General features: G+C 40.9%; 1 protein-coding gene across 4 annotated transcripts in view; it reads left to right on the top strand.

The window, feature by feature from the left end:
* The window catches only part of RHBDL2 (rhomboid, veinlet-like 2 (Drosophila)), a 42,007-nt gene extending 27,126 nt beyond the window's left edge, over nt 1–14,881 (top strand). For 2 of the 4 annotated variants that reach the window (XM_015572864.1, XM_015572865.1), the window contains exons 5-8: nt 7,457–7,557; nt 9,545–9,605; nt 13,693–13,754; nt 14,339–14,881. In XM_015572864.1, coding sequence (XP_015428350.1) covers nt 7,457–7,557; nt 9,545–9,605; nt 13,693–13,754; nt 14,339–14,518 — 404 coding nt within the window. In that variant the 3' untranslated portion in view covers nt 14,519–14,881. Of the gene's footprint in view, nt 1–7,456; nt 7,558–9,544; nt 9,606–10,443; nt 10,686–13,692; nt 13,755–14,338 lie in introns of those variants that run through there. The other 2 variants (XM_015572866.1, XM_015572868.1) reach the window with 2 other exon arrangements.
* Nucleotides 14,882–15,459: the final 578 nt, after the last annotated feature.

Consider the following 15,459-nt stretch of genomic DNA (forward strand, 5'->3'; position numbering starts at 1 on the left):
GAGTTCACTCTTGGTGTGGTACATTCTGTGGTTTTGGACAAATGTTGACATGTATCCATCCCAGTATTGCACAGAGTATTTTCACTGCCCTAAAATCTGTGCTCTACCTATTCATCCTTTCCCCCACCCACAACGCCTGGCAACCAATGATTTGTTTACTGTCTTTACCATCTCCATAGTGTTGCCTTATAAGAATGTCATATAGTTGGAATCATATAGTATGTGGCCTTTTCATATTGGCTTCCTTCACTTAGTAAAATGTATTTAAGTTTCCCCATGTCTTTTCATGGCTCGATAGGTTTTTACAAATACCATTAATGAAGTAAAAATAATTTTAAAATATTATGTAATTAATATGTCACATCCTTTAAAATTCAATTTTTGTGTTTTAAAAAACCATGTAAGTGCTTGGCTAGCATGGCTCAGTGACTGAACATTGGCCTATAAACCAGGAGGTCACAGTTCGATTCCCGGTCAGGACGCATGCCCGGGTTGTGGGCTTGATCCCCAGTGTGGGGCATACAGAAGGCAGCTGATCAATGATTCTCTCTCACCATTGATGTTTCTATCTCCCTCTCACTCTGAAATCAACAACAACAAAAAAGGTCACAGGTGGGGGCATTGGAAACTAAAGAGAAAATAAACAGGACTACATCAAAATAAAAAACTTCTGCACAGTAAAAGAAACCATCAACAAAACAACATGAAAGCCCACTGCATGGGAGAACATATTTGCCAATGTTATCTTAGGCGACCCCTGTGAAAGGGTCGTTTGACCCCCAAAGGGGTCACGACCCACAGGTTGAGAACCGCTGCTCTAGCTTCTGGTGGTGGCCATTGGTCCTTGGCATTCCTTGTCTTGTGGCTGCAGCACTTCAATCTCTGCCTCCGTTGTCAGGTGGTATTCTTCCTTCATGTGTCCCTGTCCCTTCTTATAAAGACACAGTCAAATTGGTTTAGGGGTCCACTCTACTCCAATATGACCTCATTGTAACTAATCACATCTGCAAAAATTGTATTTCTTTTTTTGTTTGTTAATCCTCACCTGAGGATATTTTTTCCATTGAAATTTTTTAAAATATATTTTTATCGATTTCAGGAAGAAAGGGATAGAGAGAGAGAGAAACATCAATGATGAGAGAGAATCATTGATTGGCTGCCTCCTGCACACCCAGTAGGATCAAGTCCGCAACCCAGGCATGTGCCCTTGACTGGAATCGAACCCGGGACCCTTCAGTCTGCAGACCGAGGCTCTATCCACTGAGCCAAACCAGTAAGGACTCCATTGAATTTTTAGGGAGACTGGAAGAGAGAGGGAAAGAAAGAAACATCAGCGTGAGAGAAACAACCAGGGCCGGGCCAGGGAGGAGTCTGCAACCAAGGCACATACCCTTGACAGGAATGGGACCCAGGGCCCTTTGATCTGCAGGCAGACGCTCTATGCACTGAGCCAAAAAGGCTAGGGTGTATCGTATTTCTAAATCTAGGTCACATTCTGAGGTGCTGGGGGTTAGGACTTCAACGTGAATTTAGGGGAACACATTTCAGCCCATAGAAGTGCCCAACCTCCTCCGTCCAGAGGTGAGAAACGCCCCACGTATCTTTGGGGGGGGGGGCACAATCTGACCCATGACAATGCTTGAAATTTTTTTTTTACCAATCAAAACTTTGCCAGCCTCCTGGAGTAGTGGGAATGGAGAGCAGGAAGCAGTCATGAGATAGACTGGCAAGGCTTACTGACACCTCCCCATCCCACTTCCCTCCTACTTGGGTGGATCCTGTTCTTCCACCTTCTACTTCTGTTCCTGAGTACACCTTTTCCTGACCTTTTTGTGACGTCAGGCCCTGCCTGGCTCCAGCATCTACACTCCCCTTTCCCCTATAGTTTGATTTCAACCTGTGGAATTAGCTCTGCCCTAATTGCAAAGAGAGAAAACATGAATAACCTGTTCAGAGTCTTACCTATTTTTGCAACAGCTTCTTGGCAAGTATTTCTTGACTGTTCTGGTCTATCTTTCACACTGCTGCCTGGGTCACCTTCCTCAAACACAGCTTAGGTCATATTATACCCTTCCTAGACCATTTCCAGCGGCCAAAAGGAAGTTGAAATGTCCAAGATTGCTCTTCATTACCCTCCACTGCCTGGGCCCATTGCCTTTTTTTTTCTTTTTCTTTTTGATAAAGAATGAACTTTTTTTAAAAAATATATTTTATTGATTTTTTACAGAGAAGAAGGGAGAGGATAGAGAGTTAGAAACATCGATGCGAGAGATCGATCAGCTGCCTCCTGCACGCCCCCCTGTGGGGATGTGCCCACAACCAAGGTACATGCCCTTGACCGGAATCGAACCTGGGACCCTTGAGTCCTCAGGCTGATGCTCTATCCACTGAGCCAAACTGGTTCGGCAAGAATGAACTTCTTTACTAATATTAAAAAAATAAATTAAACGTGAAGAGGTTAGAGGAAGACTTGATATGCTTTTTAATCTTTTTTGAGGTTGATTGACATACAAAAATTAGTATATTTAATGTATAAAACTGGAAGAATCTGGAGATAAGTATACACCCATGAAAATATCACCACATCTATGCCATAAACATATCCATCAACTCCAAAATTCCCTCCTGCCCATTGTCTTTTTTGCTTTGCCTACTTTGCACTACAGCCCAGGGTCTTCTCCCCACTGCCACCCCCACCCCCGACCCCCCAATTTGACTGATCATCAGAATCACCTGGAGAGAATCAACTGAAGCCATCCAGATCCCCACCCAAAGCTACTGAGTCAGACTCTCCGGGGATATGGCCCTGGGATCTGTGTTTTTGTTTTTCTGTTCAGTGATGTATAACTGACATATAACAACTTACACACATATTTTTGGCATACTATTTAAAGATTTCTATTTCTGATTCTTCATTGCTATTATGGAAAAATATAGTTGATTTTTTACATTTTGATCTCGTATTCTTCAACCTCGATAAATTCACTTATTTCTAGTAGTTAGTTTAACAGTTAAACAGCCAGTTATTTTCTAAAGAGATTTAAATAAGAAAAAAACTTGTATGTTTTCCCATGTTTCTATCATTTCCAGTGTTCTTCATTCCTTTGGGTAACCCTGTGTTTCCACCTGTATCTTTTTCCTTCTGCCTAAAGATTTCCTTTAGCATTTCATGTAGTACGGGTCTGCTTGTCATCCGTTCTTTCAGTCTCTATAAAACTGAAAAAATTTTCATTTTGCCTTAATTTTGAAGTATATAAGGTATCTCCAAAATGTATATACATACTTTTATTTAAAAAAATATTTTTATTGATTTCAGAGAGTAAGGGAAAAGGAGAGATAGAATCATTGATATGCTCCCTCCTGCACACCCCCTACTGGGGATTGAGCCCGTAACCCAGGCATGTGCCCTAACCAGAATTGAACCCTGACCTTCTGGTTCATAGGCCCATGCTCAGCCACTGAGCCACACTGGCTGGCCACACATACATTTTTTGATAGCTCAATTGATTTTTTTTGTTCTTTTCAGATTTAAACCATTGGAATTAATAATCATTCAAAGTGTGTATACATTTTTTGGGACACCCTAAAATTTTACTAAGTATAGAATTCTAGCTTGGCAGTATTTTTCTTTCAGTACTTTAACCCTTTTCCGTCCAACGTCGAGGCTGACTCGACAGACCAGGCGCTACTAGCAGGTCCAACGTCGAGGCTGAGGTTGACACCGCAAACCGGTTCAACATTCAATCCTGTCAATTAATTTGGACCAGACTGTTTGAATTCCAAGAATAAAATTGGACCGCAAAGGGTTAAAGATGTTACCCTACTGTTTTCTCATTTGCATTGTTTCCAATGAGAAATCAGTTATCATCCTTATCTTTGTTCCTCAGTATGAAACATGTCTTTTTACCCTGGCTGTTTTTAAGATTTTCACTGTTTTTGAGCCATGTAATTTTTTTTTTTAAAGATAGTCATTTTTTTAAAAAAAAAATATATTTTATTGATTTTTTACAGAGAGAAAGGGAGAGGGATAGAGAGTTAGAAACATCAATGAAAGAGAAACATTGATCAGCTGCCTCCTGCATACCTCCCACTGGGGATGTGCCCGCAACCAAGGTACATGCCCTTGACTGGAATCGAACCTGGGACCTTTCAGTCTGCAGGCTGACTCTATCCACTGAGCCAAACCAGGCAGTGCGAGCCATGTAATTTTGTCGTGCCTTGTTGTGGTTTCTTGTGCTTGGGGTTTTTAAATCTTTTTGGATCTCATAACTTATATATTTCATAAAAACTCTGGAAAATGTGGCCATAATTCCTTCAAATATTTTTTATGTACCTGCCTTCTCTCTTCTCTTTTGGGGACTCCAATTATGCATTTATTAGGTTGCTTGAAATTGACCCATAGCTCATTGATAATATATGTATTTTTAAAAATATTTTTCTCACCCAGCCAGTGTTGCTAGGTGGTTAAGCACAGACCCATGAACCAAGAGGTCATGGGTTTGATTCCCAGTCAGGGCACATCCTCAGGTTTCAGGCTCAATCCCCAGTAGGGGGTGTGTGGCAGGCTGTTCATTGATGTTTCTCTCATCGATGTTTCTACCTCTCTATCCCTCTCCCTTCCTCTGTAAAATCAATAAAACATATATATTTTAAAAAATTGTGCTAGCCAGTTTGGCTCAGTGGATAGAACATTGACCCACAGACTGAAGTGTCCCAGGTTCGATTTCTGGGCACATACCTTGGTTGCAGGCTTGGTCCCTGACCCTGGTTAGGGTATGTGCGGGTGACAACCAATCGATGTGTCTCTTTCACATCAATATTTCCCTCTCTGTCACTCCCCCTCCCTTCCACTCTCACTAAAAATGAATGGAAAAATATCCTCGGGTGAGGATTATAAAAAAAAATATGTTTCTCTGAGTGTTTCATTTTGGATAGTTTTATTGCCATCTCTTCATGTTCACTAATCTTTTCTTCTGGAATGTCTAATCTGCCAATAATCTCAACAAGTTTATTTTTTCATCTTAAACATTGTAGTTTTCATCTTTAAAAGTTTGATTTGAGTCTGTTTACATCTTATATGTCCCTACCTAACATATAGACTATAGTTGTAATAATTATTTATTGCCCTCAACTGCTAATACCTGTGTCAATTTGGGTAGGTTTTATGTTTTTCTCCTTATTATGCGTCCCATTTTCCTGCTTTCCAATCTTTGTTTGGATGCTATACATTTTACTTTTGGATGGTGGATATTATTGTATCCCTATAAATAGTCCTTAGATTTGTTCTGGAACTCAGTTACTTACAAGCAGTTTGATAAAATTTGCTAGGTAAAATTATGTTTCTGAGTCATGTTTAGTGCTAATTATTCCCCACTTCTGGTACAGGACCCTCCTATGTTCTTGATTCAATGCCCCACAAACTATGACGTTTTCTAGTTTGGAAAATTACTTAGCCTCTCTGGTGAGCAAGAGGTACTCTTTTCTCTATTCCTTTCTGATGATTCTTTTCTTGGTTTGGATCATTTCTTCACATACTCCTCTCTGGAGTTCTCTCTCTGGTCCTCTGTCTTTTAAATTCTAGGTCTTTTTGGACTCTAAACTCTACTTCATCAACTTCAAGTTTACTGGGATCGACTCAGTTTCCCCTCCATGCACTGCAGCCTGTCATTTCTCTTCAGGCGGTAAGCTGGGCAAGCAGACAACTCATCTCATTTATTTTGTATCTCTCAGGGTCCACTGTCCTTTGCTATCTGATATCCAGTACTTTGAAGACCATTGTTTCATATATTCTGTTCAGTGCTTTTAGCTATTTCAAGTGGAAGGGTAAATCCTAACCTTGGGACTTCATCATGGGCAGAAGTGAACATTTGTATATGTATTTTAAAAATAAATTTCTTATATGATTACGATGCAACCACCGTAGCCCTACCTATAAGTTGAGAACCTTTGCTTTAAACCCATTGAACTACTTATCATTGATCTTTAGTCATCTGTATACCTTTGTTTCTATGTCTTTGCTTTTCCAGATCCCTACATTCTGAATACCTTCTCCTTCACTTTTCCTGTCCAAATTTTAAAGATTCTTCAGTGATTAATAAAAAAAAACCCCTAGCCGAAACCGGTTTGGCTCAGTGGATAGAGCGTTGGCCTGCGGACTGAGGGGTCCCGGGGTCGATTCCAGTCAGGGGCATGTGCCTTGGTTGCGGGCACATCCCCAGTGGGAGGTGTGCAGGAGGCAGCTGATCGATGTTTCTCTCTTATCGATGTTTCTAACTCTCTGTCTCTCTCCCTTCCTCTCTGTAAAAAATCAATAAAATATATTAAAAAAAAACAAAAAACAAAACACATAAAACAAAAAAACCCCTATCTCCTCAGAGTAGCACAGCCTACACCTCTCTGCTGAGAAAGTCATACCTTTCTAGGTGCTTCCATAGCAAATTTATTTCATTAAAAAAAATCATCCCCTGCCCAGTGACTTGGTTGGTTGGAGCACTGTCTCGTACACAGAAAGGTTGCAGGTTCAATTCCTGGTCAGGGCACATACCTAGGTTGTGAGTTCACTCCCAGATTGGGACATGTATGGGAGGCAAATGATTGATGTTTTTCTCTTTCTCTCTCTCACATCAATTAACATATCCTTGGGTGAAAATTAAAAAAAAAGTTGTTATATTCTGCATTTTATCTTTGTTTGCTCATCCATTTGTAAGATTGCTAAGGTCATGCACTTTGTATTTCTTGTACAAAGTAGGTTTAAACTATATCCTAAGGAATGAAGGAGGGCCTCAAAAGCAAGAGACCAAATAATAAAACTAAGTAGCATAGAGAGATTATCTTAAGAGTTTGCGTTGTCTTTTTTGTTGTTGTTGTTCAGGCGATCTAAGATTAGGTTAGCAAATAGATTTCATCTTACTTGGTGAATCTGATGGAATGGTATGTTGAGGAGGATTTGGAGGCCACATCTTGATCCCATGAGAAAGCTAGCCATTAGATAATAAAGTGTTTGGCATGTCTCAGGTATTTTGGTGGTGTGGGTTAAACATGTAAAGTGTTTTGAAATAATAACAAGTATATAATGCATTTCAGGCAGTGTTCTAAGCATGATGCACATTTCAGCCCATTTACTTGCTCTGACATCTTACTGATTTCCCCATTTTCTAAGTAGGAAAACTAAGGCACATAGAGGTTGAGAAACTTGCTCAAGTCACCCAGCTGGTAATTCTGGCCCCAGAGTCTGTGCTTTATCACTGCTCTACTGTCCTCATATTGAACATTCATTCAATGTTTCAGAAAAATTGAGGTGGTTAGCCCACAAAGCTATACTCTTATAGTATGGAAGGGACAAAGTGAAAACGTTGTTTGTTAAATGGCCCAAACTTCCCAAACTTTTACCTTAGATTAGAAAGATTTATCTTTCGTGATTCTTATAGTCATGATTCTTTGTGTTTTATTTCTTTAGGATCCCTTGCCAGCTCCATCTTTGACCCACTCAAATATCTTGTGGGTGCTTCAGGAGGAGTCTACGCTCTGATGGGAGGCTATTTTATGAATGTTCTGGTGGTAAGAACTTTAGGAATGGAACCTATGGACTTTTAAAAAAACAAAAAACATAGTATTTGGTATAGGAATCTTCATTTATCAATATTTACTGAGCACGCATCTTCCTTATGACCACCATTTTTTTCTTTCATATTTTATCTTACTTTCCCCCTCATATCAAAAGTAATGAATACTAAATAACACTTTAAATGAAAAACAGAAAGTCAAAATCCCCAATATAGTATGTTAACAGTTTAATATACTACATTCTTTCAGATCTTCTTTTACATGTATTCAAAATCCTACTAATTAATAAATCCACCTCAATCTTTTCAAGTGTTCCACAGCACCCTCTATAGCTGTATCCTGACTTATTTAATTTTTCATTGAGAACAATGTGGGGTGATTGCAGCTTTTCACATTTACATATATTACTATAAAGAATGTTCTTTTACATTTATCTTTTTTCATTTTTGTGATTTTTTTTTGTAGGATAATTCCCTAGAAGTGGATTTCAATGCCAAATCGTCCTCCAAAGTTTGCATGCTATTTTACATTTCCATGATATAGCATGTGAGAATGTCAAGCACTTTTTAAAACAGGCTAAAATCCTGTCTAGTTCTTAACCCTTTAACCATGTAGGTATACTTTAAAATATAAAGTATTTATATTTTATTTATACTTATTTATATATCTGTACTTTATTTCAAATATATTTTATTGATTTTTTACAGAGAGGAAGGGAGAGAGATAGAGAGTTAGAAACATCGATCAGCTGCCTCCTGCACATCTCCCACTGGGGATGTGCTCGCAACCCAAGTACATGCCCTTGACCGGAATCGAACCTGGGACCTTTCAGTCCGCAGGCCGACGCTCTATCCACTGAGCCAAACCGGGTTCGGCTATATATCTGTACTTTAAAAATACTGTAGGACAGGGGTGGGTAACCTTTTTTCTGCCAAGGGCTATTTGGATATTTATAACATCATTTGTGGGCCAGACAAAATTATCAACTTAAAAATTAGCCTGCTCTATTTGGTCAAACATTTAATTAGCTCACCCCTAATGCCTTGGCAGGGCCAGACCAAATGATTTCACAGGTCTAATATGGCCTGCGGGCCAGACGTTCCCCACCCTTGCTGTAAGAGGAAAAATATGAAACAATTATAAAACTGTTCAAAAAATAGAAGTCATTTAGAAAAATGTTTTTCAAACTTTGGATTTAAATCCAAAGTTGTTGTGAACTCAGCTCAAGGGTTGTGAAAAATTAAGCAAAAAGCAAAAAATGAAAACTAATTTCAGTAATAAGTACTGTTTGATTTATGTGTGTACTGGGTTGTTATATAAATTATTTCTTACTTTAAGTCATGGTCACAACAGTTTGAAAATAATTTACTTAGAATAAACACAGATATTCCAGTATCTTTACTCCTTGGGACGAGCGTGAATAACTTAAAAGGGAATGGAGATATAGCTCAATAAATTAAAGTGGCAATGTCTTTCTGACTTTGTTCTGTAGTAACACATGAGGTTACTGCAAGCTAGACCGAGATGCATTGTTTCTGACTAGTGTTTAAATTTTTAAAAAAATTATCTCAAAAAAATAAGGTAGCATTCAAATTTTAGTACTTTCCTAACTCCTACTTGGAAAGAGGATCAAGAAGTATCAAATGAATATAAACCAAAAAATTTGGAAATATTTCATCCTACTTAGTTTGACAGCATCTGTATCTATCTATCTATCTCATGTTAAATGTCGATTTTATATTACTTATACTTAGATAATTTCCTAATAAAATTGTGTCTAGTTTATATTGTGGAGTTAAATTTCATGTTTCAATTTTGTTCTTCAAAGCACACCAAAGTTGTACTTCCCAAATATATTCTTTGTTTTGCAAATATTTGACATAATTTATTCTAAATGAAAAAGAAGATAAAGAGGGAGTACAGTTGAGGTTTCATTTGCCAATAGAGAGCTTATCTTAATTATTATTTATCTCTTTGCAAGAATTTTCGAGAAATGATTCCTGCCTTGGGAATTTTCAGACTACTGATCATCATCGTTATAAGTAAGTTTGTTTTGTGAACACTTCACTCCTTCAGTTTTCTCAGCTCATCCTTCAGAAGGTTAACCTAGTCCGTGGTCAGCAAACTGCGGCTCGTGAGCCACATGCGGCTCTTTGGCCTCTTCAGTGTGGCTCTTCCACAAAATACCACGTGCAGGCGCGCACGTACAGTGCGATTGAAACTTGATGGCCCATGCGCAGAAGTCGGTATTTTGTGGAAGAGCCGGTATTTTGTGGAAGAGCCACACTGAAGGGGCCAAAGAGCCGCATGTGGCTCGTGAGCCGTGATTTGCCGAGCCGCAGTTTGCCGACCACTGAGATGCACAATGGGCAGGGTTGGCTTAAAACCTTTCACTACAGAAGTTAAAGGCTTGTGGCATGACTACCCACAGTGACCTGCCCAGTTAGGAATTTATGGTCAGCTCACCCTGTAGGTTACTTTCCATAGAACCTTTCTTTTAAATCCACAAAAACAATAGTAAAGGCGGGGCCAGTTATATTGTGTTTCCAGGGCTGATCCAGATAAAGCTGTGTCTGCTCGTAGGCGTGGGGAGAAGGGCAGATGCTGGGGTCAGACTGTGGGTTCAGACTTGAGGGCCAAGGCAGAGGTGACACTTGATAAGACCTAAGATTTTTGCTGTCCACGTGTTAAGAAAAAATGATTCTGCTAATTGGTATTGAGCTCAGTGATCCACACTGTGGAAACAGGGACAACCACCTTTGAGGAAAGAGACTAAATAGAAACAGTTTAACTGTAAAAAAAATAGGTTTCATCCTGAGAGAAAATAAGTGACTTATTTATAGTCTATACCATACTCGACGTAATTATGTTTTCCTCCAGGAGAAATCCAAGAGATGAGGGACAGCTGTCAGCACAGATGGGAGAGCTGTGCAGGGAGGGAGCGAGGAGAGGTGCTTGGGAGCCGAGGTGCCACCCGAGTGGAATCACACCAAGAACCAAGGGACAGTCCTTTGACTGAAAAAACGTTACACAAGTTACCTGCGTCCTCGGTCTGCTTCTTTTGTGTAATTCTAAGTGACTTTTAGAAAATAAGCCCCAAACCTTTAATGGGGAAATAATTTGTAGACTCTTCTTGAATTCTCTTCAATGTTGGAGTAAAAACCCTTTCCTCATGCACAGTGTTTCTCCAAAGATAGTTTAGTAAGAATATATCATTCTTGAGGTAACTTGATAAAGCCACTGAATGATGTGCTTTTATTATGTCCCACAATAGAGGTAGGACAGGCCAACGTTAACCTTCCCCACACATTTGTTTTTTATTGATTTTAGAGAGAGAGGAAGGGAGGGGGATAGAAACATTGATATGAGAGTGAAACATTGATCGGCTGCCTCCTGCATGCCCCCTGCTGGGGATCGAGCCCACAACCCAGGCATGTGCCCTGACCGGCACATGGTTCATGGGTTGGTGCTTAACCACTGGGCCACACCGGTTGGGCACATCATTTCTAAACGTTCTTTGGCCTGGTTTACCTACTATTGAAAATTAGAAAAGTTACAGCACATACCAGACTCTTATAAGTACATTTTAATTTTAAACACATTTCCTTGGGAAACTGTATATATTTTAATGATAAAAATTATTTTAAAAAATTGATTTGAGAGAAACACCAATTTATTGTTCAACTTATTTATGTATTCATTGGTTGATTCTTTATACATATATATTTTATTGATTTCAGAGAGGAAGGGAGAGGGAGAGAGAGAGAAACATCAATGATGAGAATTATTGATTGGCTGCCTCCTGCACACCCCCTACTGGGGATCGAGCCCGCAACCTGGGCATGTGCCCTTGACCGGAATCAAACCCAGGACCCTTTAGTTCACAGGCTGATGCTCTATCTACTGAGCCAAACTGGCTAGGGTTCATTGGTTGATTCCTGTATGTGCCCTGACTGAGGATCAAACCTGCAAGCGTGGTATATCGGGATGATGGTCTAACAAACTGAGCTACCTGGCCAAGGCTGAAAGTTATTCTTAATTGTGGAGGAGAATTGGCCTTAAGCACCTTCCTTCACCAAGCATTATTTGTTGGGTGTGTTTCCTGACAAAGCTAGTGAGCTTCCCTCTGGAAAATGTCAAGAAAAATCTCACATTTTCATTGTTTTTTTTTAAAAAAAGGTCGGTATAAAGGCAACCTTCTTAAAATGAGTGCTAAATTTTTAGTGAGGATAATGATTCGGTTTGGAATGAGGAAGACTGGAGAAAACAAGGATTTATTGGGAAAACATGTCTCAGTTTAGAGACTGCAGCAACTTAGAAGCAAACTCCCCCAGAAAGCAGAAAGACTGAGATGGGTGGAGGGGCAAGATGAAAGGGAAATGGAATGGAGACACTGACATGCTAAGGGTAGGAGGCCTCCTCCTACCCTGGAAGACTAAACCAGAGGAACTGTTTCCAAGAAGTCAGCCCTGTCCTTTGGCAGGGTTTTTCCTATACTTTCCCAGTCCCATCTCTATCGGCTCAGGAAATGCGAATGATTGAAAATACCACACAGCCACCTTTATCCAGAACTTCCTGGACCTCAATCCCTGTCCGGTGACTTTAACATCAACACAGTAGGGCCCTGAAGCTCTTTCCCCGAAGGCAAGGACTGGGTCTTTCCATCTCTTAGTATACAATGGCTCCCTAAGTGGAGCACCGGGAATTGGGGGACGGGTGTCGAATGTGGCAGCTGCCTGAGCTGTTTCCAAGTGCTGCATATGTAGGGAGGGAGTCCTAGGCCAAGAAACTGGGGAGTCTCCTTTTGTAGCACAGATCTGACTTATTGGAAGGATGTCTTAAGTTTTGGCTCTCATTGTTCCATTGGAGGATGTGCACTCAATCCCTATCTTGGCCCATCTTCAGTGATTAGGGGTAATTAGTGTGGTAGGTGAGAGTGGAGTCACACTGCTTAAAGTTCAAATCCTGGCCCTGCTTCTGAGCCGTGTTAAGTACTTGGGCAAGTACTTAACCTCGGCGCCTTGGTTTCTTTATGTATAAAATGCCACCATCATTCCTCGCTGGTCTTCCTGCTCCTGTCCTCGCTCCATAGGGTCTATTCCCTATGTAACGGCCAGAATGAGCTTTTACAAACATAAGATAGATCATGTCACTCTTGTGTTCAAAAGCTTTCAAAGGCTTCCTATCCCTCGGAATAAGAGTCAAAGTCCTTAAACGGACCCTACATGGACTGGCCCCTGCTCATCACTTATCGCTTTATCCCTAACGGTAGTCCAGAATCCCCTGGAGGTCTTGTTAAAACACAGACTGGGAGCCTCACTTTCCGTCTCTGGTTCAATAAAGGCTGGGGTGGGCCTGAGAATTTTAATTCCTAATGAGCTTCCAGATTCTGCCGATCCTGCTGCTGTTGGGAGGGGCTGAAGGGGGGAGAACCACACTTTGAAAAACACTGACCGAGCCAGATCAACTGCTGTAGTATTCCTCAAGCCCACCAGGCACATCCCGACCTTAGGGACTTCGCGTTTGATCTTCCCTCTGCCTGGCTCTCATTTCCAAGGTCAACATGGCTCACACCCTTATTTCCATCAAATACATGCTCAGTGAGATCCTCCCTGACCTATTAAAAGTCACACCCTACTCCCAGCTTTCCCAATTCTCCCCCCCTCTCCCCCCCGTTGTGTTTCTCCACAGCACTTAGCACCACTTGACACACTGTATGTTTTCCTTGTTTGTTTGCCTCCCTCAGCTCCATCAGACAGGGCTATGTGATCTAGTCTTGACTTCCCTTTTCTCTTCCTCTTCCCTCCCCTTGTATTTAGAAGCCCCTTCCTTAAAACCTAAAACCTTTTATTAGAAGTCTGCTCACTCCAGCATGTCCACCACCTAGATAGTGCCTGGCACATAGAAGATAACAAATACTTGTTGGATGAATAAATCTGCAAAATGGGATAATTATAGTACTGACTTTGTAGGGTCATTGTGAGGACTGATACAAGGTTAATCATGTAAAGCCTTTGGCACGGAATAAGTCTTAATAAGTGTCAGCTGCTACCACTGTTAGGGGGAAACCAAAGCACCCGGTGTACCATTGGAGACCTTGGAGCTTCATCAGCTTGTCTTTCCTTCTAGTTGCGTTGGATATGGGATTTGCTCTCTACAGAAGGTTCTTTGTCCCTGCAAATGGGTCGCCGGTGAGTTTGACTTATTATTTTTTATAAAATATATTTGTATTGATTTCGGAGTGGGAGAGATAGAAACATCATGATGAGAGGGAATCATTGATTGGCTGTTTCCTGCACGCCCGCTACTGGGGATCGAGGCTGCAACCCGGGCCTGTGCCCTGACTGGGAATCAAACTGAATTCCTGGTTCATAGGCCAATTCTCAACCACTGAGCCACGCCGGCCGGGAAGGTTCTGAGTTTTAAATCTGACATTTCATTTATGTGCGATCAGATTATGCTCCTATAAAGATCCTTCATGCAACTCAACTCTGTTCTCTTGGTTGGCTCTATAGAACCATCCAAAATGGGACGATGGTCAGGTAGACGGAGAAACAGTTACTCTGCCTTGTGCACTCAGAGAGTGAAATGACACTTCTTAGCTTTGCATATAGAACATCTCTTCTCTGTGTCTCTCGCCTGAGCTCCTTGTTCTTCAGGCTTTTAAGAGTCTTATGTGACTGGGATGGTCTTCGTTGTTTAGTATGAGAGATGTAACTGAATTATGTAATTAGCATTGTTTCACTTATTTCCATTTTCCTCCTTTTCTCCCAAGGTGTCTTTTGCAGCTCACATTGCAGGTGGATTTGCTGGAATGTCCATAGGTTACACCGTGTTTAGCTGCTTTGATAAGACACTGCTGAAAGATCCACGGTTTTGGATATCAATTGCAGCTTATTTAGCTTGCGTCTTATTTGCCGTGCTTTTCAACATTTTCCTATCTCCAGCAAACTGACCTGCCCTAATAGAAGCCAATTAATAAAAAGAGCCATCTGGGGAAACACTGGAGAACTCTATGAAGAAACAGAGAAGCCCCAGCAAATTTTCAAAGAAGGAAAAACACCATTGAAGTGATCAGTTGCAAGGACTTCCAACAAAAGGTTTTAGGTCTTAAGGAAGGGGCTTCTAAATACAAGGGGAGGGAAGAGGAAGAGAAAAGGGAACTGAGGACTAGAAATTTGGTCTTTCCCAGGCATATGGTGTGCATGTATGTATCCTCTAAAAGAGACTTGTTCTTCGAGGATGTATTATAGAGATAGCTTGCTAGAACCAAGAACACTGTACTATGCTGATAATAAAAACTTTTCATACCTGTCCCCGACTACTCAGTCATTTTCAATCACTGTTCCAGCAGACAGATCACTTGAGGTGCTTTATATACATTATTGCTAACCTTTTTAAGAACCCCCAAAGGTGGCTATTACTCTGCACCCTGGAGAGGCGGACATGGAAACTCTTTAAAAAAAATCAAGTAACTTGTCTAAGAGGGAGCACAGTTTACAGACTGGTAATGACTTGAAAACCCATACTCTTCTCCCCTACTGGTCTAACAATGCCATGTCCCCCAAATACTGGAGGTTGAGTATCGTGGGAGTATGGGATTAAACATTTTGGTGGGTGCACCAGGGATGTAGAAATACCTCATAGGGGAGGATGGAATTCTCTGGACAACTAGCTTCAGATTCTAATGGCTTGTCTAGGACGGCAAGGAACCTGGAACTGGCTTCCCAGTGCATACTGTGCACCCGGCTCTGGACTGTCATCTGTGATGACATTCTCCTCCTTCACTGGCTAGTGGCTCTCCTAGGAGTGGGTGGGATTTATTTGCAGAAGGTAAAGATGGCGTATTTGAAGGCTGAGATGCCTGTGTCGTTTTCATGTAAAGGACCCAGATTG

The sequence above is a fragment of the Myotis davidii genome, unplaced genomic scaffold (assembly GCF_000327345.1).
Source record: "Myotis davidii unplaced genomic scaffold, ASM32734v1 scaffold88, whole genome shotgun sequence".
Classification (NCBI taxonomy): domain Eukaryota; kingdom Metazoa; phylum Chordata; class Mammalia; order Chiroptera; family Vespertilionidae; genus Myotis; species Myotis davidii.